The 22,423-nt window shown below is 42.7% G+C and overlaps 1 protein-coding gene across 2 annotated transcripts; it reads right to left on the bottom strand.

The window, feature by feature from the left end:
* Positions 1–3,107: 3,107 nt before the first annotated feature.
* Positions 3,108–21,514, bottom strand: LOC107385648 (arf-GAP with GTPase, ANK repeat and PH domain-containing protein 1). Of its 2 annotated transcripts, XM_070549869.1 has the most exons (21): positions 21,095–21,514; positions 20,758–20,892; positions 19,111–20,296; positions 15,676–15,734; positions 15,424–15,511; positions 15,248–15,333; positions 15,023–15,164; positions 14,804–14,938; positions 14,588–14,709; positions 14,345–14,503; positions 10,477–10,560; positions 10,084–10,188; positions 9,837–9,984; positions 7,378–7,506; positions 7,156–7,293; positions 6,761–6,820; positions 6,073–6,224; positions 5,892–5,982; positions 5,141–5,363; positions 4,729–5,032; positions 3,108–4,496 (listed from the first exon to the last, which is right to left on the bottom strand). In XM_070549869.1, the coding sequence occupies exons 3-21, from the start codon at positions 20,216–20,218 to the stop codon at positions 4,230–4,232; spliced, it is 3,600 nt and encodes a 1,199-aa protein (XP_070405970.1). In that variant the 5' UTR covers positions 20,219–20,296; positions 20,758–20,892; positions 21,095–21,514; the 3' UTR covers positions 3,108–4,229. The 2 variants fall into 2 exon arrangements, with proteins under 2 accessions (XP_070405970.1, XP_015815172.3); XM_015959686.3 differs by having other exon boundaries at positions 20,758–21,514.
* Between the last annotated feature and the right edge of the window lie 909 nt (positions 21,515–22,423).

Here is a 22,423-nt window from a genome sequence, read left to right as displayed (position 1 = left end):
ACTTCAGCCAAAGCCCACAGAAAATCACAAAAGACCTAAAAACGCTGAAGAAACTGTAATTGAGACCAGAGTTTGAAGTTTGGATTTTTAGGGATCGAACGTTTCTCTCCTGCTAAAAGTCATCCTGTTTTTTCATCTTTAACTCACTGACCAGTTTGAGGAGTTATAACAGTAAAGTGAATCATATGCTTTGACCTCCACAGTCATCAGAACTCCACCCAACTGATTTTGGACCAATGTGTTTGATCTCTGTCTCCATCATGAAATCACCAAATCAGGCTGCATGTCAGCGTGTGCCGGTGAGTGGAGCGGAGGTGAGGATCCACACGCTGGGAGGAATCAGGCAGGCAGACAAACCAGATCAGGTAAAAGTCTTTAATGAGGAAAACACGCTGAAATGAACCGACAATAGACACAGAAGTGAAGGGGTTTAAATACAAGAGGTCTGGGAGTTTGGGTGATTGGAAAACGAGAGGCAGGTGGGAGCAATTAACAGAGACACATGACTAAACAGAACGGGGAGACAAGACAGGGTGTGACACTGCATTTCTTTGGAAAAGGACATTTCTTTACTCCAAATGAGTTACACACTTATTCTGGCATCACGTGGTGGTCCATCATTTTCTCCAGATTCTCTGGTGAGCATCTGCTCCCCTTAGATGGTCCTAGCTACCAGACATTCACAATATCTTTATTCTGACATGAATGATTATTTTGGTCTTTACATTTAATGAAACAGATATCCAGTTCAATGTGACTCTAAGAAGCTGAGATCACAGAAGTAGTGAAGAGGTTTATTAGTGACTCCATGACTTCGACCTACAAAGAAGTAGGCCGTGGTCTGCAGAGGCTTTCATCACGGACCGGTTTGATCCAGAAAGTCTTCTGTTCAGATGCTCAGAGTCATGAGAGCTGATTACTGAAGGGCTGAACAGATCTGAGGGCCATCCAACCATCATCCACATGCAGATTTAAATATGTTTCAGTCAGTTTGAATGTGAACGCCAACTCTCCGGTCATTTTGAATGTTTGCAGCTGCTGGTGCCGATAGAAGCTTTAAAACTTTTAGATGCTCCAGAAAAATTTTATGTTTTTCTAAATGTGAAACATTAAGTTCAATCTAAAGTGCTAGTCTTTTATTAACCAGCTTTTTTAAAAAAAGTCTTTAACTGTATTTTGACAGTAAATTCATATATCATCATTCATATACCATTCATATATTCTGACTAAATCCAAATCTCAAGACTCCTTATATGCTTCCATCTTCATGGATTTACAGATCTGTTATTTTCATTAAAAATATTTTTATTGTATTATGTAGCAGATACAATAAATAAATAAAAATCAGTGACTTTAGTTTAATTGGAAGTAAAATTAAATATTTGTAGCCTGTGCTGTTAGATTGTTTATTTCACCTTAAAGCCTGAAATATGACATAATACAAAAATGTAGTATTTAAAAATAATTATTTGTTCTTTAATTTAGCTGACAATGGCTTTTTTTTTTAGTTCAATAAGTATTTTACAGTGAAATTGTCACAAAACCGGCTAATGTCTCAAACATGTTGGAAGGAAGGTTAGATTGAAACAGATTGGCTGGGAGGTTGTCAGTTTTTCTCCTAACTGAAAACCATAGACATGAATGCGTAGACACAGCATTGGGTGCTGGAGAGCATAACAGTGCCGTCACCATATTGGATAGGTTCCTCACTCTGCAAACCAAACTGGAGTCAAAGCAGGGTGAGCAACTATGCCTGTTTGCTGTGCAGCCTACGGTTGCGACAACCGGCTATTTACTTTTCTAGCCTACCTGTTGGGATATTTTAGTTTAATTGGAATATTTATAATTTAATTATAATGCCATACCTTATGTCTGATTTTGTGAGAAAGCATAGTAAAATGTGCTTTTTAGTTGGGGAAGCATCTTCCTCAGCAGAAATCAATGCACTGCAGGTGAATGGAGACCCATTCAAGATGGTGGCCAGCCACTACAGCAGTTCCAATAGGCAGCACCAGTCCACGGGGCTTCTATATGTATATGATGACTGTGCAGAAAAGGGACGAAGTCATCCGTTCTGCCTCCAAACTTCCTGTTTCTAGCCCTCTGATGCATGAATTATGAAATCTTCAAGCATGATTTTTTAAACAATTTTTTTCATTCATCTTTAGGTGTGAATGAAACAAATTTCAACAAATATTTTTGTACCATTTTGTTCATTTACAAATACTTTATTACATGTCCATCTCAGTGGACAACGTGCATTCTGAACATGAAATATGGTGGCTTGACTTACTGAAGTCCAAATGGAGGGGCTCACATGCAATAAAGTCTTCAACAGCTGTGCTTAATAGCAAAAATAAAGAAATAACAATTTTGAGTGCCTGTCCACTGTAGTGACCAGTCATATTTGAGTATGCAGGGTTGCCAAGTCTGCCCAGGCATTTGTAATTCAACACCGACCGGGAAATAGCAGCAGTGTTGCGAACTATATGCCAGTCAGTAGCAGGAGCAACCCATAAGTTATTTTTTGTACCCCTAAGAAGCCACAGCATCATCTAATTTCGAGTAATGAAGGCTAGCGGCTAACGAGCTAACAATGCTAACAGTGATTACAAACAGTTGGCTCTAGAAATATCTCAAGCTACTTTTTCAATTACCAACAACTCAATATTACAGTGAATTGTATTTACACATCAACTTACTTTGCATGACTCATCTTTGCTCGATATCTAGAATCTTGTAACGCTGAGCCATAACTGGCAACCGTTGCTCAGACTAGACTTGTTTGTTTCGATACATGAACTGCAGTACCCACATTTTACCACAGGGTGTCATTCTTACTTCATGCATCTTTAATATTCCCTTTTATTTCACTATGTTATTATATAACAATCTAACAGCGATGAAGTCAAAAAATGCTCTTGCCACCTGCATCTCCTCCACCAGAGGGCAGTAGACATTCACAGGCCTGGGTGGCAGGTAAATGGTGAAGGTACTAATCCTGATACTCCACTGGTTGCTCTGAAACCAGACGTTCTGCAAGACCGCAGGTGCAAAAACATTCTTGACACTCTCCATTCACAATTCAACAGTAAAAAGAATCCTAATGAATTGATAATAAATGCTCTGGAGTTTATTGAATGAGTAAAAAAAAAATTGCCAAATCAAAAGAAAAAAGTGGGATGTGAGCATCACTAAAACAGCTTCTGGTCAAAACAAGTACTTACAGTACTACATCATAGGTTTGTAAAACATTCTTCAGTTTCATGTCTATTTTCATCCACTAAGAAAAGTCCTCAGGAGGTTGTGTGTGTGTGTGTGTGTGTGTGTGTGTGTGTGTGTGTTCTTTAGATGTGATGCTTTCAGCAGTGAAAACACACCTTTAATCTCTGCTAGTCTCATCAGGAATCAGTGATGTTAGCTGAAAACTTTGTCCTCTGTAAAACATTTTAATATAGGAAATAACAAACATCTGTTCTTGTCTACATTCGGTCAAAATCATTTGACATATTCATCTAAATGTCCTTTGTTCCACTGGCTTTAATAAGGAGCTACTGCTGGCATCATTAATCTCACATCCTGTACAGTGTTTATGTCAGACACATCGGTAACAAATAGAACAAAGAAAATCCGAAACAAAACTCTGTACAGGAAACCTCTGAACAGCAATGAGTAACATTTGTAGGTATTTTTGTTTCTCTCTATTTTTCCACAGAACCAACTGTACAAAATCATACAAAAAAACAAACCGGAAATTAAACACTTTCAAATTTTTATCATTTTATCAGTATTTGTCTATACAGTAGATTCTCCTTTCCAGTCACTAACATTTTTCACATCAACTTACACATAATTTATGCACTTAATGACAAGCTCTGATGGATTTAAAACTCACATTCACTGTCAAAATTAATAGCTGCTGCTGTTTATGTGCTGAGAATGGAATACATCCCACTATCGAAGAGGAAACTTATTGCAGTTCTTTACTTCTGGGCTTTAGCAGCCCAGAAAAGCTGTTTGAGGCTGGAGCAGGATGTTCATTCATGAAGGATCGACTGCCTGATGACTCTGGTAAACAGTTTTGGTACATTCCTATTCGGCCTACGACCTCGCCTGGCTGCAGCGTCGGTCCACGTGTTGATCAGTCCCGCTGGTCTGAGTGGATGCACAGAACAATGAGGGCAAAGCTACAAGCTCACACACACACATTACGCCACACCATGTGGTGATTATGACACAGCTCTTCTGGAGGTGCTGTAGCTCAGGTTGGAGCTACTGCTCTTTTGCGGGTACTTTAGTGTCGTAGCGACCGTCAGGCTTGTTGTCACGGCAATGGGGAAGCTGGTTGTCACTGACGAAGGGGCGATTGGAGGGGCCAGATCATTGGGGCAGCCATGCTGCAGCAGAATATCCATACACTCCTGGCTTCCTGCGTTTTGAGCCAGAGCCAAAGCCGTCTGACCCTGAGTGTCTCGATACCGGACATCACAGCCATACTGAGGAGAAGAACAGAGAGGTTTAAAAGGTGTAAACACTTCTCACTCTAATAAAGATCCACCAGCGGTTCCTGAACATTCTGACTTTTAATCTGAGGGGACGGTTTGGGTCTTTTAAATGTCTCCCATTTACTTTTCTGGCCAGTTTAAATGAACATCAACAGCTGGTCTCTTTGTGAGTGTGGATGGGTTTGGGTATAAGAAGGAAAATAAATGGAGGAGTGAAACCCACCCAAACAAGGAGCTGAGTCATCACCACATCACCCTGCTGACAGGCAGCGTGCAGGGCAGATCCAGGCAGCCGGAGCACCAGGAGCGACCTGGAGGGGAGCGCTAGGCCTGGCGGGGCGGTGATGTCCTCCTTAGAACAGTGGGCCAACAGGAGCAACAGCTTGGGCAGATTGCGCTCCATCACTGCCAGCAGAAGGCGGCCTGACAGAGTGATGTCTGGGCCCTCGCTGGGAGTGGGAGGAGGCATCGACGCCACAAACAGTTTCTGCTCATACTTGGCTCTGATCCACGACTCACGCTCCTCTCTGAGCAGGAAAACAGAAAAAAGATAAACAGAGAAATTCACGTTAATCCTTTACAATGCAGCACACGATACTACCACTCATTTAAATTAGGTGCGGACAGGTGCTCACCGCGAGGCATCGGGCGCAGGTTTCCTGTGGCCCATGGTGCGGGCTTCCCATATACTGTTCACCATGTGGTTACCAATGGTGCTGAGAACCAGAGTGAGCTCCCTCGGCAGGTCGTCAAGGGCCAGAGAGCGAACCCGGGATAGGTGGGTCCCCAGGTTCCTGTGGATCCCAGAACACTCGATGCAAATGAGCGCACCCAGGTTCAGACTGGCCCACGTCGGATCTTTGTTTGGGACGGAGCACAAAAACATATAAAACATAAGAATATGGTAAAAGTATTAAATATTGTGGTAGATTTCAGGAAAACCATAATAGTAATATGAAGAAGTGAAACATGTCACTTGGTCATATTTAAATCACATCTTTGTGTGAAAATGGGTAGAAAATGAGCTATAACCAGCAAAGATGTAATTATTTTAGGGTTTTAGCTACAAAAAGCCACTGCAGCACCACCAAGGATCTGCATGTGGCCCTAGAACCACAGGTTGCAAAGCCTTGGCCTAAGATAAGACAGAAAAATCATCTGTTTTTTTACAGCGACTGAGCACATTTAATAAAGTGTAAAGGTGTCTCATCACAGCATTTGCTCTAAGACCAAAAGGAAAAGTGCAACACTGCAAAACACCGAGAAGATTTGATGGAGTTGTTTGCTTCATTTAGCAGCTGGATGGCACAGACACATCTATTTATCATCACAGCTGGACAGAAACATCGACCGTACGAACACACAGAGGACTGAAGCGTCACTGACTCGGAGCGTCGCAGTCGACACAGAAGTTGTTTCCCTTTGCGTTACGGATGGCCTGCAGCGCCACGGCTTCGCTCTGGCTGTTCTTACGATCCTGCAGGACAAACATCCAAGAAATGTGATTTTAAATAACTCTGATCTGTGTGAGCTGCTGTGTTTTGTGCAGAGATGTGTGTGTCTCTACTTTGTTCTTGCTGCTCTCACACAGCTGCAGGCTGGCCAGGATCTGGCTCTCGATGGCCTGGACCCAGGAGTCCCTCTCCTCCACGCTCTGAGCCTCAAAGTGCCACGTCTGACCGGTGCTGGACACCACCAGGAAGTCAAAGTTCTCCTCATCTGAAACAGGCACAAAGCATCATGTAGGGCTCATTAGCCATCACTAATTAGGTTTTAATCAACTCAAAGCCTCATTTAAGTTTACCAGCATAATCAGTCACAACCAAAGTCTACATTTATGAGCTAATATAATTACATATTTTAGATGTCACACGTATAATCTAGACAAAATAGCGGGTTAAGGAAGTTTGTTTAGAAGGCATGACAGGCTGGCGTCATAAAATTACCTTAAAAATTATTTTATAAACATTTGTTTATTTTTGTACCACTAGCAGAACTTTAGGGGCTTTTACATCTCTGACACTTTCTCTGCATTTAAACCAAAATGTAAAATAACGTTTTAAAAATGTGTTTGTTAAAATATAATGTCCTTTACTTATTTTTATAAATTTTTATATGAAATAAAGATTTTTTTAAACTTTTATATTATTTAATTGTTATTTTTTTCACATTTAATCCTTATTTTTATTCCCTAAAAATCACGTTGCACTACAGGAGTTGTTCATGAAACAAAATAAAACGCTAGAGGGTATTACCTGTCTTGCTTACGTTTCTTAAGCTACCAAAACTTTTGAGTTTCCACATTTTGCGTTTGGCTGCAAGAGAAAAACAAACAAGTAAACTATTAGAAATATGTCACATAATAAATTTTGCATATGGAATGTATAAATATATAATTACTTTATCGATTATTGTGTCTCTTAAAAAGTCTGAAGTGGGAGTGTAGCTACTGTCTTTATTTAACCCTCTCAGGCTCAAAATAAATTTTGATAAAAGGACGAACAACTAAGTCCTTCAGGGGTACTTCTGATTTAAAAAATGCTCATGAAATATGTATGTGGAGTAACCAGGTAGGTAGGTTTGAACGTTGCAAATCTGCAACGCCTGCCTCCAGAGGGTTAAAAAGTGCAATAGAATTTTTTTCCTGTACCATCTGCTTGACCCAAGGTGGCATCTCCTTTCCCATTGGTGCTCTTCTTCCTGCGATGCTTCTTCCTGTCTGTCAGGGGGGAGGCAGAGCCCACATCTTTAGTGGAGGAAGAGCTGGAGACGCCTTCAACAGCAGAATCTAAAGCACAGGAAATCAACAAGCATCAATGGCTCTTCATCCACCAACACCAAGTTTGACCCAACAGTCCTCTGGCATGCTTACCGATGCCTTGACCGTGGTTAGAGAGTGTTGACGGACAACGCTGCACTCCTGCATTACTCTTGAGGAACAACGCACCTCCCAGTTCCTCCATCTCCTCCACATGTAGGAGGCTACTGGCACTGACTGGGACTGCAGAGATAACAGCAGCCGCATATAAAACACACTCACCCAGATTTTCATGTGTGAGGCAGGTCATGGTGTTTTGTTTGCCAATGTCTGTGTTTTATATGTATTTTGAATGATAACACTCATTTGAATCTAATACAGGAAATCCCCCCCCCCCAAAAAAAAGTGTAACAAATGTATTCATTCTGAGCACCAAAATAATTAATTCCATTTATTGCAATAATCCAACTTAGACTGAGAGACCATCTAAAGGCTCTGGAACCCTTTGCAGGTGTTTAGGATTCATTAGCTGACTAGTTTACACAAGCTGTACGCCAGGGGGTCTTCAGCTAAATGTGTTCAAGGGCTGGAGTTTTTTCCAGCAGACACCATGCTCATCTAAAACAAAGTTCAAGTACTGTTGTGTCTTAATTAATTACAATTTAAAACCACTTTGTTTTCCATCTAAACTGTTGTGATTCTAGTTTTTGTTTTGTTTGGAAAACATAAACAATTATTCATATTTAGGACATAAATTTTGCTGCTAAACTTCAACTGGGGGACTTTAGGGCCCATGTGGGTGGAAAGGTCTGGCGTGGGCCACCATTTGAGGTTCCCTGCTGTTAAGCTCTAAACATCAAAATTATACTAAATAAATGCTTGAAATTTTTTTCCTTTGCATGTACTGAGTCTGTTTTGTGTATCAGTTCGACCTTTTAGGCTGAAACACTGGGAAAAAAAGAACTTTTGCGCCAGATTCTAATGTTTCACCTGTATGTACTCTTTAGTTAGAAAGCTGGAAAATGGAAAATCCCACCATGAGCAGAGGTTCTCTAGCCTAGTGAACTAGACCAAATTCTTGCTTTGCAAAGAATATATTATATAATATAAATATATTATATAAATAATACATTTATTTAGTCTGGCTTGCCAGGCTAGAGGTTCTCTGCACTTTCTCCAACAATACTCATATTTTCTTCTTCTGTCTTTGCTTAACTTGGTGTGACAAAAAATCTGCTCACAATCTACATTTCTTCAGATGTGGTCACTTTGGCCTCTTTACCCCTTTTGTGTTAATAGCAAACACACACACACACACACACACACACACACACACACACACACACACACACACACACACACACACACACATACCAGCTTTCTTTTTATCTTTTTTAAATATCAGTTATGTCATGTGCTATTTTTTACCAGTAAAATCTCTTATAGGGAGAGACAGTTATTTTTAACACTTTGTTGTCAACACAATCCAAATGATTTAGTTCCAGTAGAGTTAAATGTATTTCCTCATTGCAGATTTGGCCTGAGCTAAAATTTGAAGTAAGAAGAGTTGATGTAGTATGAGAAGGATTCAGTTAGGAGGTCTGCTAAAGCGCCAACACCACGACTGAAAAACCCGTCATCTCCATAATTCACAACATTGATGTAAACATCTGTTTAAACTTTTTTTCTAAGGTTGAACAAATACACACAACTTTTGAAACAACCGTCAAAGGTCCAGAATGCACACCAGCATCAAAATAAAAGCACCAGCTGTAAGCATGGTGGTGGAAGAGCGATGGTTTGCCTGAGGATCTGCCGTTTCTGATCCAAACATGAACTCCTCTGCACACCAACGTGTTTATGAGTCAAACGTGTCTGCCTGACAGCTAAAGCTCGGACCAAACTGGGTCATAAAGCAGAACAACAGAATGGCAGAAAAAGGAGAAAAATCAATAAAAGTCCAGGCCTCTGCTCACCTGATGCATGACTTTAAGAGAGCTGTGCAGAAAAAAATACCCACAAACCTTAATGACCTGAAGTAAAGTCATGAGTGAGAGTGTAGTGAGACACAACTCATATAAGTTACTGCAGCTAAAGGTGCTTCTACAAGCTGATGGATCATGGAGCACACAGGTTTTTCCTGACTTTTGCTAAACGGTTAATAACAAGGGGAAAGATGTTCAAAAATGATTCATCTGACATTAAATTCAGCTAATGTCAAAACAGAGTTGGTAGAAATGTCCGCACACCTTTAACTGTTAATAGGTGTGGAACTTTTTCAGGAACATGGAGTCAAAAATTCTGAAACAATCTTTAAATCCATCAGTCATGCAAAAGGAATCTGTTTGGTGTGAACTGAAATGCATTTTGGTCTTTCATCAAATGCCTCCTTCCCTCGGGCAGAGGGTCAAGTCTCCTCGACAGATTGTTGAATGAAAGGCAGAACTTGACTTGAATCAGTCATTTTGTGAATAAAACATTTATTTGTTGTGATGGTATTTTATGATGCAGCTAAAAAACAAACCAAACAGAAAAAACATCCCACAGGATGAAGACAAATTTAGAGTCTTTACCCTCAGGTCCCAGAGCATCTTTGACCCGTCCGTTAAGTCCAGCTGGGGGGCCGCTTGTGGGCACAGCACGGGGGGGTCGCTTTCCCGGCACCTTCACCGTGACTCTCAGCAGGTCCATCTCTTTCCCTGGGGCGTTCAGCATGTAGTCCTGCCAAAAGCAAACACCAAAGCACCATCACTGATCAAACACCAGTGGCGCCTGAAGCGGCAGATTGTGCGGCGGCCCCGCGTCAACGCGCCGACTCACGTTAACACTGGAGTGGTAGGACAGTATGCCATCGTTGGACAGAGTGACATATTTCTTTTTCCACTCTTTGTTGAGCGAGTTCCCACTGCGCTTCAGCAAGATGCCCTAATGGTAAATAAACGTTTGTTTAAAAAAAAATACAGAAAAATGAGTGTTGGCAGTGAACGTCTCATGTGTTAATTTCACACGTTGTGGTGGCGTAAAGAGCGCCAGCTGCCAAAAACACCCACCAGCCCTTCATCAGGCCAGTGAGGAGGAAGGCAGCACTTCATCACTCAACATGATGAAAGTGGCTCCACATTTGTGAAGTGGCTGCTGGTGTGACGTCCTCGGCCGAGGGTCATCAGATACATCATATCTGTTTCTGCATCCAGTACAGATCCGTGTCCTTACCTGTTTGACAGGGATGAAGCGTCCGCTGCCAAAGTCTCCCTTACAGTCGGCACTCCGTCTGTTTGAGTCGCTGCCTCTCCGACCCTAAAGACGTCAGAGCATCAGATTCAAGCACTTAGTTACAATCAGTCAGCCTTTAAATATATTTCCAATCTATTGTGTCTATGAGCAGAGGTTAGAAAATAATTAATCTATCAAAAAAAAAATTCAGTTGTCCTGAGTGCTACAGCAGTCATCATGTTCTGATTTAAACCGAAAAGTCTTAAAGCAGATTATTGATAAAGATCATTTTAAAGTGACAATGTGTATTTTCCTTGGCGATGGGGAGCAGTTCATACCTAAATCATTACAAGCAAGCAGTATTTTTGTGTTTGAGGCGCTCTTTCTGTACCTAACCAACGGATGGCCATTAGGGTCATAAATCCCTGGGAGCACAACCTCCAGCAAAATGACGAGCATAGCAGACTCTCTTTCATCAGTGGCAGTGAGTGAAGAGGTAAATGTGTAAAACAATGTTTATTAATGGAAAATGTTTTGTAACAAACCAGTAAATGTGTTTTGTCCCATAGGAGGAACAATGGAGTCTAATATGGCGCCACCCACAGACTTGTTCCTCAATATCAGAGTGTGCTATTTTCAAAAGGATGGTGGCTCAGGAGATATTTATGTTGAAACTTACACGTGTGAAATCTAACTTTACCTCACGTGTCACGTGACGTGACCACCGCAGGAGCCGCAATCACGTGAAGTGAGTCTGTTCCAGTTAACCATTTTCTTGGCCAAGGAAGGACAGTGTCCTCATGGCGCCTTGCCAGGCCAGTCGCCTTGACGTTGAGAAACACCCTTAGACCTGCTGCCATGTGTTTTAGACCTGATTTTTATGGTTATATGTGACAAAGCTGCCATTGTTTAAGCCATCTTCAACAACATTTCGTTGGATATTTCCAGAGGTTAATTGCACATTATCTCTTTAAATCAAGCTTTAAATGAACTGGGAAGCTGCTCGGGTGCACAAACCAGAAATTTAGGATTATTTTCTATATTTAATTTACTATCTTTTACTAGTTTTAATTAGATTCTGGGGTAGCAGTAGCTCAGGAGGGAAAAGGGGCTGTCCAATGGATCCCGGATGAGAATGCTGCTGTTGTGTCCTTGAGCAAGACACTAAACCCACCTTGCCTGCTGGTGGTGGTCAGAGGGATCAGTGAAGCCCATGCTTGACAGCCTTGCCTCCGCCAGTGTGCCCCAGGGCAGCTGTGGCCGCCCTTACCAGGACGTAAATGTGTGTATGCATGAATAAATGGCTGATTGGGGGGGGGGGGTTCCAGGACTCTAGCAGGCCATTTAGATAAAAATGAGTTTCAGCATAATTTTTTTATCATAGGTTTAAGTTTAGAATCCATGTTTGTTGGTAATTTTTTCACCTTCACTTCCTGTTTGATTTTGAAAAGGCCCTTTTCTACTACTCATCTTTCACACTTGATCTTATTTCATCTCGTCATCACACATGGTTCTTGTGTTTGTTGTCTTCTTTTGTGTGTAAAATCTGTAGATCTGCGTGTCATTTTTGCTTCAGTCTTGTTTTATTTGACCTTTTTCACATTTCTGCATTTTTGTCCACAGCTGATGACGACAGGCAACTTCCAAAGGTAGCAACTGCAGCATCTTTCAGTTGCTAAACCAGCACAACAAAAACAGATTTGAGTCTCTGTAGTGAGCAAATGTCTACATTTGCTTTCCTCTCCTTTATGATAGGCATCGATGTAAATAGATAAAAGACTTTGTCTCTGCAGATTAGATCACATTGAAAAGCTTTTAGTCTGGAAAAGTTATAAAAAGGCAAAGAAACGCCACAAATCAGAAGGAACTTGATTACATCATGCTAAACCCACCCACACATTGTGTTGGACTATAAAAACGAGAATTTAATAATAACAATTTTGTAGTTAATAGTACATTCTGTGCATTTATCTATAAAATACTAGGTTCAAGATTGCTTCAATGTTGGAGGAACGGTTTCATTCTGTTAGCCTGTGAGCCAGAGCCAGGTCACAAAGAGGATTGCTGCTCTTTTAAAAAGTATCTATGTTATAAATATCACAACAATTCATGTAAACATGATTGTATGAACTTGCACACCATTTACCTGATCTGCTAGCCTTATTATTAATCCTGCAGGAAGTCCAGAAATGTAGACAGCTGCTGGTATTCATGCTGCAAATGATTCTGGGAAACCTGTGTGATGCTGCACTGGAGGTGCTGTAGAAGTTTATAAAATAGTGTTTGCATGAACTGTTTTCAAGACTGGAGTTGTTACAAGAGGAGAACAAACGTTGTTACAGCAGAAATCAGTTAAAGCACCAACTAGAAGTGTCTGGGTTTAGTGCAAATGCTATAGCTTCCTGGGTTTTAGGTAGTATAACATTCTCTTTGCCCTCACAGATTTGGTTTACCTGGAGCCCTCATTTGGCTTCATGACAACCCCATCTGGATATTTGGATCATGGTGTGTTTGTACGTGTTTAATATGTTTTTAAAGATGGTTTGAGTTTTGTGATTACAAAGATAGTCAAAGCTGTTGAATTGAACCACAAAGATGTTCCTCTACTGATAACAAAATCTAAAAGCATAGGAGCTCATGAGACTAAACGTGAAAAAAGAGGAAGAATTTAAAGGTGTCCTAGAATGAGTTTTTTTTTTTTTAGAAACTTTTCTTTGAGCCTCTGTGAAGCATATGAAACTTTGTTGGGGCTCACAATGACCCTGGAGCCCTGATAAATGGCCAACAAAACCCTTAATGAAGCCCTATAATGAAAACTCTGGCTTTCCTCGCCCACTTGGCCAGGCCATGACTGACTTTGTCTTCTGATGCAGACAGATTAGGAGGAGGACACGGACCAGAAGCTGTGGATTTGCCTGGCATTCATTCATAATCTGGATATTCCCAAAATATCATGGCACATTCTTCTTTATTGTATTCCTCTCATCCACTGTTAGCAGCGTAGGCTAGAGTTAGAAGCTAGCATTGTTCTGCAGTTAGCATTACTGCTATCAATGTTAAACAATGCCAACACTGAAGTGAGCTGGGACATGCAAATGTAAGGAGGTGTGTCTTGGGTTTTGATGTGTTGAAACAGTTTTTCTCAGAACTAACCGTCTGATATGCTACATACCCCAAGCTACCTATAATCAGTGTTGTGCCCGAATGAGTTCATTGAATGATCATTCGTGAATTTGTTCCTTTTTTTCGTGAATGTGAACTGAACTCGTTCGTATTTTGCCTGACAAACGTAAAAGTGAGTGCGTTTGTCCTGGCGTGCGTGAGCGGGTTCATGAACGCGTTCTGTCGCCGTTCTAGCTCCAAATCTCCACGGAGCTTTTCCGGCGCTAAAGCCTAGCTAAGATATCCTGTTAACCATAGAGTTTATAAAAAGTAGAACCCGCAAATGCGGCCAAACATAGGCAGTAGCAGTTGGTGCGGCGTCTACTCTTCTACGTCTATGCTGTGTGCAGGAGTCAAAGTTCATTCAGAAAAACTGAAAAGGGACTTAAATGAAAGTTTATACATTTTTTATGTTTTGCACTTTTTATATTGCACTTTGAGTTTGCTACCTCAGCCTGCTTCCTAAGATTGCGTAATTATTTCCCAAAAAATGTTTCCCCCTCGTTATTGAGAATATACTGTAGGGTAAAAACTGCAGCTGGGCATGAGTGTGGACTGAATGGGTGCCAACTATTCAAACATTTTTAAATTATGAACTAAGAAACAAACTAGTTCGTTTTTTTAAAAGAACTTTCCCAACACTGTCCGTAATCAACAACAACAGGATAAATTTGGATTCAAGAACGCCTTTAAGGAAATCACTTACAGCAAACCTGGGGGTGCGCCTTCGGACTCCCCGCACAGACCCAGGCCCACCACCATCGGGTTTTTCTCCTCTCAAAGTTCTGCTGATCTCTTTATGACTGATCACAGGCGTGGAGGGAAGTGACGAGGAGTAATCGCTGCTCTGACCTCCGTTACTGGCCTGCAGAGAGGAGAGGGAAACGTCAGACATGCAGGCAACATCAAGTAACAGATATTCAAAAACAGGAAGGTATGTAAGTCATACCTGGCCAGGAAAGACCCCAGACACTGGAGTGGAGCCTCCAGAGTGACTGGGAGAGTTGGGAAGAGATTTACAGGAGGCCAGTAAAGCAGCCTGCTTCTTGGCTGCCATGATCTTCTGAGCAGCTGATGAAGAAAAAATATACTCTTTGAAAACAAAGACCAATCCAAGTTAAGCATCTCTTCAGCTTGTCTTTTTTTCTTTGACAGGAACACACACCATCATTGAAGACTCTGTTGACATTGAGGCCGTATGTGGCGCAGGTTTCGTAGTAAGTGCAACGGCGCACGTCTGAGCAGAGCTGCCTGGCCTTGGCGTCATCTATCACCCTGGGGTTGGTGCTGCTGATCTTATCTACAAAGAGAAAAAGGTTTTTAAAAACAGGAAGTCACATCTGCAAATATCTGGACAAAGGAGCTTGTTAGGTATGAGTCCAACCTTGAGTGCCAACGACGACGAACGGAATCTCAATGATGGGCCGGTGCATAGCCAGCTGGTGGTAGAATTTGTAAACTTCCTGGAAGCTGGACTCATTTTCCAAACTAAAAACCAGGATGACAGCATCTACCCAGCTTGCAAACTAAACAAAATAAAAATGCAATTTAAACACAAAGCAAATGAGCCTCTCTGATTAAACCAGTCTGTGTTGAACTGCCAACCAACCATAGCCGCTGGGAGTTCAGTCTCCTCTCTGATTATCAGCAGGTGGCTCTGTCCGTCCACCAACACATCCTTGATGTACTGCCGTCCTGTTTGGACAAAAAGACTTACTAAGCAACTCTTTTTAAATTGTAACAGCTAAAAAGATGAATGAAACAAACAGAAGATGTAAAACCAACCTTCTGCGTTCTCCGCTGGAAGATAACTTCCTGTTAGGTGCCTGTGGACAAGCGCAGACTTCCCACTGCACAGACCTCCCAAAACACCCTGGAGTGAGAGAGTGAGAGAGAGAGAGAGAGAGAGAGAGAGAGAGAGAGAGAGAGAGAGAGAGAGAGAGAGAGAGAGAGAGAGAGAGAGAGAGAGAGAGAGAGCATCACTCTAAAATCCAGCACAAACATTCGTTATTATTGTTGTTTTGCACACCTACTCACCAGATGAAGTTCCTGCACAGTTTGACTCATGGTCCATTCTGGATTGCTGGTGCATGCAACTGGAGACAAACATGGGCATCGTTTAGAATAAAGGACTATGGAAGTTCTGCATTTGTAGCTCTGTCTTTATAAGAAATAAAGAACAAATTTAAAAAATGTGGAGGTTCTGGTTCAGCATAAAAAAGTGTTGTTATCTTTTTTCTTCTAGTCTAGCCAAGCTTAGGTTTATTCTATACATGCAGATAAATAATTTGTTTTATGATTTAACCTATATTACAAAATCAACAAAAGGGTGGAAATTTACTTCAGTCATTCCTGTTTTTTACTTTAAAAGCAGCTGGATGGATCAGAAGTAACTCTGAATTTGACTTTTGACTTTAAAATCCTGAGTTCACCCTTGAGCCCATGTGGATATTTGTTTCAAGGTCATCAGATTTCCTGGAGGCACTCAAAAGACAATCTCTTTATGAGAATGGAAACATGCAAATAAACCAAAAGACTGCTTCCTGTCATCATATGAGCCGAAGTGAGTCCCCACTACGGAAAGCCAAAATTGTCCCAAAGTTGTTCATTAAAAACCGACAGGAATTAAACACGTTGCATTTCCTCTTAGTCATAAACTTCCCATTTGTGATAAAGTGGACCGAAACACCCAAAGTGCTCGTGTGAATCGTGCCAAGCACGAAGAATGTCCCAAATGTTTAGCAGAGATATTTGCTGACTCTCTGTTTGCTTGTGGACTCAGCAGAATGAGGAGGGGGGTGTCCAAATCTGCCCTGAAGGTCTCCGAGAGGCTGCAGCTTCCTGCACCGAGAGCCAACAGAAGAGTCAACGAAGCAAACGAATTGGTGTGCATCTGTTAGAGGACATGCAAAAGCATCATTTGCATTAACAAAGATGTTATGATGAGCTTTAATTTTCGAGTAAACTAAAAGTTCATCTTAAACCACTGATCCAGTGAGATTTAAATACCCTAAAATATGTTTGGAGAAACATGTGTGTGTGTGTGTGTGTGTGTGTGTGTGTGTGTGTGTGTGTGTGTGTGTGTGTGTGTGTGTGTGTGTGTGTGTGTGTGTGTGTGTGTGTGTGTGTGTGTAGAGTTTCTGCTAATTAAATAAAATTCTCCTTTAGCCTGAGTTGGCTCGAGGATGCATGAGCGTTAATGATAAAAACGCCGTTTGACATCAAAGCAAACATAAATAGTGAGAAAATAAACACAGATTAAATTAAGCTGGTCAGCTGCAACTATGACAACCCAGTTGCATCATCTAGAGTTAACATTTGGAGGAAGATGATTTTCTGTGTTTTTCACTGACAGATTTAAATTAGATAACATAAATAAGATACTTTTATTTGATTTTTTCTGTTGCAAAAAATCTTTGATTAGTCGCTGTGAAAGAGCTACAGCATCTTTTTAACCCACCATTGTCCTTGTTTTCTATTACCCTCTTCCTCACTTTTAAATTTAAATGTCAAGGACTGGACATGTTTCTTTTCTGAAGTCTTTAAATTTTTAATCATGACTCACTTTCATCTTCAGCTCTAACTTTTTACTTCAAGAAAATGAAATCTGCGGCCAGGCTGTTACAAAGAATAATCTCTGCTGAAAATGTGAAGCAAGACAGATTTATCCACTGAATTACAAACTAAAAACAGCTTTTCAGATTCTAATCATTGATTTTTACTTCTTTCTTTTATCCACACGTGGATTTTGTCCAGATTCTTCTGGATGTGTTCTGTTCTTCCATGTTTTTCCTTCCTTAAAACCTCAGAAGTCAGGAACACTTCATGGTTGCCGTTGGTGAATTCAGATTTATTAAAACAAGTATGTAACACACACACACACATACACAAATTGACAGACCCAGTGTGCGTAGTCACTGTTGGGTCATGTTGTTTTTGGCGGAGCTTCAGTGGTGAGGGATGCAGGTTCTTCCTTTAACATCCCCACCACCATCGCCCCTCACACCAACACCATCTTCACCCCCTTAATCCCCATCTTCGGGCAATCCCCACACCCAGATCCCCTCTGTCGTCATGCTGAAGACCAAGCAGCATCTCTCACAGCTTGCTGTTGCCATGGCAACTTCATTTTCCAGAAGTCTCCAGCCTGGGTCTCTATACAATGAAACGGTCTCTCATGGATACAGCGATGTGTGAGGGAGGCGCTGAGACACGACGTCCACCTGTGCACACATCACGCTTTGACACATTTTCTTTTCTCTGTCTCAGAGCTGACCCACTTTCTGAGACACAAACCTGATGCTTGATAACCGTCGCCTGAATTTTACCGTATGAGCACGGCTTCGGCGTAGCGCGGATCTGGCCGAGCTGCTGCTCCCAGAAACACGCTTAAACCCTTAAACACAATGTGATTCTGACAAATGAATAGAGCCCATTGGGAGAGTGATTAACTCCACGCACAGAGCAGGAAGTGGCAGGTTCCCGCTCCCCTCGCCCTGCCATGAACACAGCTCTGTGTATCCCCAACCTTAATTATTCACGTCCCACTTTCTCCTGACAAATCATTCAGAGCTCCCCCAAATCTTACGCCGTGTCAAAAGATCATCTAGGAGTAAAACTATTAACTTTATTATCGTTGTTTTTGGAATTCAAATAGAATGACGTTGCATTCCCTGTTTCAAGTACGTTCATATCTGACTGCTTTTATTTTTAAATATCTCTAGACCTGGATCTCTGATTCAGCGTCATCCATCTTCTCTTACTTTCCGAAGCAATTAGCATCTGGGAAATTTGTAAATTAACATTACAGAGCAACAACATGAAGGGCAAATCAACACAAATAAGCTCCTTAAACTCGACAGTGTTTGATATTTGCACAAAAAATAGCTGAAAACGAGAAGCAAATAAATAAGTTCTTATCACTGATCCGTTTTCCTGTCATGAGCAAATAGTTCAGCTTCGTTATTGTTAACGAACCTTAAAGACGAGCATCTCTGATTAGATTTACGTCAAGAGTTTGTTTAATCTGACGAAGAAGTGAAAAAATAGAGATCAGGGTGGAGAAAGTGAAGGTTACAGAGTTTTATACTTATCTATAGAATTATCACAGTGTTCTCTAAACAATAAGCTCTGATGATGCTTCTTTTCATTTTGCAACAATACATATAAATTTGCTTTAGAAATACGGATCTCCCCGGTCATAAAACAGACTCATGACTCACGAGACTCTTCAGCACATTAATAGGTTTGAGTTGACTAAACCCCAGAAGCAGAAAATAAAATTCTAACAAACACAAAAACAGCTTTTATGGAGCCAGACCCTCACACGTGATCATATATTTTCATACCACATGCATGTGTGACAGAGGGGGTTCATACATGGCTCCTGTGGAGGAAGTGTGATGACGTCTGCAGCTCTTTAGGAGGACGCGCCAGTAGCGCTCCTGATATGCATGCGTGAGATGTTCTTACCTTCCTCCTCACTCGAGCCCCTCTCCATAGCAGGATAGAATGGAGGTGCGGAGCTGCTGCTCGGCGAGCCGGCTGTACTTTTGGTAAAAATCCCGCTGATGAACTTGAGCATCTTGCGATCACGAGGAGGAGCTCGCTGGATGGATCCTCCCTGACCCTCTTTCCCCTTCTTCAGGTCCTCAGAGAAAGAGTGCAAGTCACTGTTGTCAAGGGTACAACTTGTACCTTTCCTCGGAGGCCTGGTTACATCGGAGGCAGGAGGTGCAGGTAAAGACACAGAAACCGCCTTATATCTCTCCCCTTGAGGGCTGTCTCGGGTCTTCACGCCAGAAAAGCCTCCACTGATGGGCGCGCCAGGCCGGATGAGCGTTCCTCTGCCGTCGCTGTCGGCCCAGGATGCCCTGTAAGGCCCCAGAGACGTAGCTGCCATTAACGGAGGCTGGTTGTCCCTTCGATCCAAAGTCTTAGCAAAGTGATACAAGCCTGTGTTGGTCTCTCTGAGCTCCCGCCAACATGAGGCGTTCCCTCCTGCATGTGGCCTCATCACAACAGGAGGAGGCTGCTGCGGGGCGGAGAAGGGGAGGCTGGAGCGTGAGCAACTGTTGAGCTCTGCTCCATTTTCACCCTTCAGGAACATGTTGGGAGGCTCCCGGAACCGCTCCGTCTTAGGGCGTAAGGCCTCTGAGCGGGGGCCCTCTCTACGCACGGGTCCCTCAGATGATGTTCCTCCGTACACTTTGACCATTTGCCTGACAGGCGGATGGACAAAAGATGTGTCTTTGCTCCTGCCAACCTGTCCAGCGTCCCTTTGGACCACCTCCTTCCTCTGAGCAGGGCTTCCATACTGGAGATGCACCTGTTCCACTTCCTCATCCACCTGTGTGTTTTCTTTTTCTCCCACCTCCACACACACAGGCTCTTCCTTCTTTTCATGGACAATGCTCACATCCTTCCTCCTCTCCTCCTCTTCTTTCGTAGGGCTCCCTTCCCCCTCTGGAAGGCCCTCCGTCTGGTTCCCTGCAACATCCTCTGGCACGGCCTCAACCTTCACCAGAGTGAGGGAGATGAGGTAGGTGGTGCGTCTCTGCGTGTTGCCTGCCGTGCTCATTGGGACAGCAGACCTCGGAGTGGTGGCACCTGCTCTCTGACCTCACAGGATCTGCACACCTCAGTCATGGCAACAAGGCTGAAGTGGAGGAAAAACAGAACCTGACATCAGGATCAAACATGCTCCATCACACTGATTCTGGGATATCAGGCTGCATGAACTGGAGGGAAAACGAGGCAACACTGAATTGCAAATTTCCAGAATATATTCAGAGAGCAGACCCGGTGCTCAAATAAGTCTAGACTGTTTTTTAAGATGCCTTCATTAATCCTCCTCGGTGCACGCTGCTACTACTGCTCTCCACCTCTGATTCATTCATGAGCTTTCCATCTTTAATTCTGCAGAAATCTACCGTGCAGACTGATAGAAAAGACATTTTGTTTTACTCAGAGTAGGTGTCTGTGACTCAGATTTCAGCCAGGAATTATGCAACAGTCTGTACCTTCGGCTGGTCCATTTCCAGACTCCATTTGTATTCATGCAGGTTGAATTTTGCCACTTTAAGGCAGGATGTGTCTGGGCTTTCGCTCATACCATACCTTCATTTTTTTGTCCCCAGCAGAATATCCATTCACAGCTCCTCGACTGTTTGATCTGATGAAGAATCTATCCTTCCCTCAGGCTGCCATTCACATCAAAGACGGATGACAAAAATAGCTCCAGCTGATGAGGCTCTGATTTAAACAGAAAAGGAGGAAAGGGAATGGAACAAAAATGGGATTCATTCAATTGTCACGAAGCGTCTGGCAAGTGGAGCCTCCATTCGACAATGTCATGCACAAAATTGTGCGCACGGCGAGAGGGTCACTGAGAGATGCTCAAAAACATCTGTTGTTCTGTCTGCAGAAGAAAAAACGAGAAAAGAAGATCAAGTACCCAGATTTAGGGATCTGAGCGATGCCTGTGTCCCTCCTCTGGAGAGCAGCTCCTCTCGGTCACTGCATCCTCTCCTCCGATAGCCTCATCCAATTAGCAAGTCAATAAAATGTGTCTGTGAGGCAGAGGAAGCCCAGTAGCTCACCAAAGCCTGCCCCTCCTCCTTTTTCCCCCTCCTCTTCTTCTCGCTGTCTCTGAGCCTTGCAGCTCTCCTCTATCCCACCGTTACACTGCTGCACAACCAGCTCTGCACAGGATGCAGCTCCAGCAGTCAGACCAGGAGCCAGGGGCTCACCGTGAGGTGGCAATGGTGGTGGTGGTCCCTGCCCACGTTTGTCAGATTCTTATCTGAGCCGACACAACAAACGAAGCAGGAGGGAGGAGGGAGGGAGAGAGAGAGAGAGAGAGAGAGAGAGAGAGAAACCCTGAGCTCTGTTCCTGCCAGAGCATCTGTTCTCTCTCTCTCTCTCTCTCTCTCTCTCTCTCTCTCTCTCTCTCTCTCTCTCTCTCTCTCTTGCCTCATTCTTTGAAGGTACCTCCTGCACCCCCAATGTTATGTTCTACATGTTCCTTCAGAATAAGGTCCGTAAATAGATAATCGAAGGGAACAGAGCAAATACTAACGAGGATTAGGGATACAAAAGCATGTAAAGAGGAGGTGAGGATCAACTAAGGAAGAGAAAGTGCATCAACTCATTAAATAAACAGTTTCAACCAAAAAATATTAACTCTTAGCTGTCAAGAATGTGTTTTCGATGGATAAATAATTACATTTTATTCACTATTTTTCAAAATATTGATTCAAATGAATTTGGACGTGTCACCAGATCAGCTTTATCTAAACTCATTTGTAAATTAGTCAATCCATTTTCTTCCTCTTATCCGGAGTCGGGTCACGGGGGCAGCAGCCTAAGGCGAGAGACCCAGACTTCCCTCTCCCCAGCCACTAGGGCCAGCTCTTCCAGGGGAATCCCAAGGCGTTCCCTGGGCAGGAGAGAGACATAGTCCCTCCACCGTGTCCTGGGTCTACCGTTAGGTCTCCTCCCTGTTGGACGTGCCCAGAAAACCTCACCAGGGAGGCGTCCAGGAGGCATCCTGACCAGATTCCCGAGCCATCTCAACTGGCTCCTCTCGATATGGAGGAGCAGCGGGTCTACTCCGAGCCCCTCCTGAATGACCGAGCTTCTCGCCCTATCTCTAAGGGAGAGCCCAGCCGCTCTTCGGAGAAAACTCATTTCGGCCGCTTGTATCTACAATCTCGTTTTTTCGGTCACTACCGAAAGCTCATGACCAGAGGTGAGGGTAGGAACGTAGATCGACCGGTAAATC

Source organism: Nothobranchius furzeri, chromosome 3 (assembly GCF_043380555.1).
Source record: "Nothobranchius furzeri strain GRZ-AD chromosome 3, NfurGRZ-RIMD1, whole genome shotgun sequence".
In the NCBI taxonomy this organism is placed as follows: domain Eukaryota; kingdom Metazoa; phylum Chordata; class Actinopteri; order Cyprinodontiformes; family Nothobranchiidae; genus Nothobranchius; species Nothobranchius furzeri.
The sequence above is the reverse complement of the archived record's forward strand: the minus strand, read 5'-3'. Positions and strand labels throughout refer to the sequence as shown.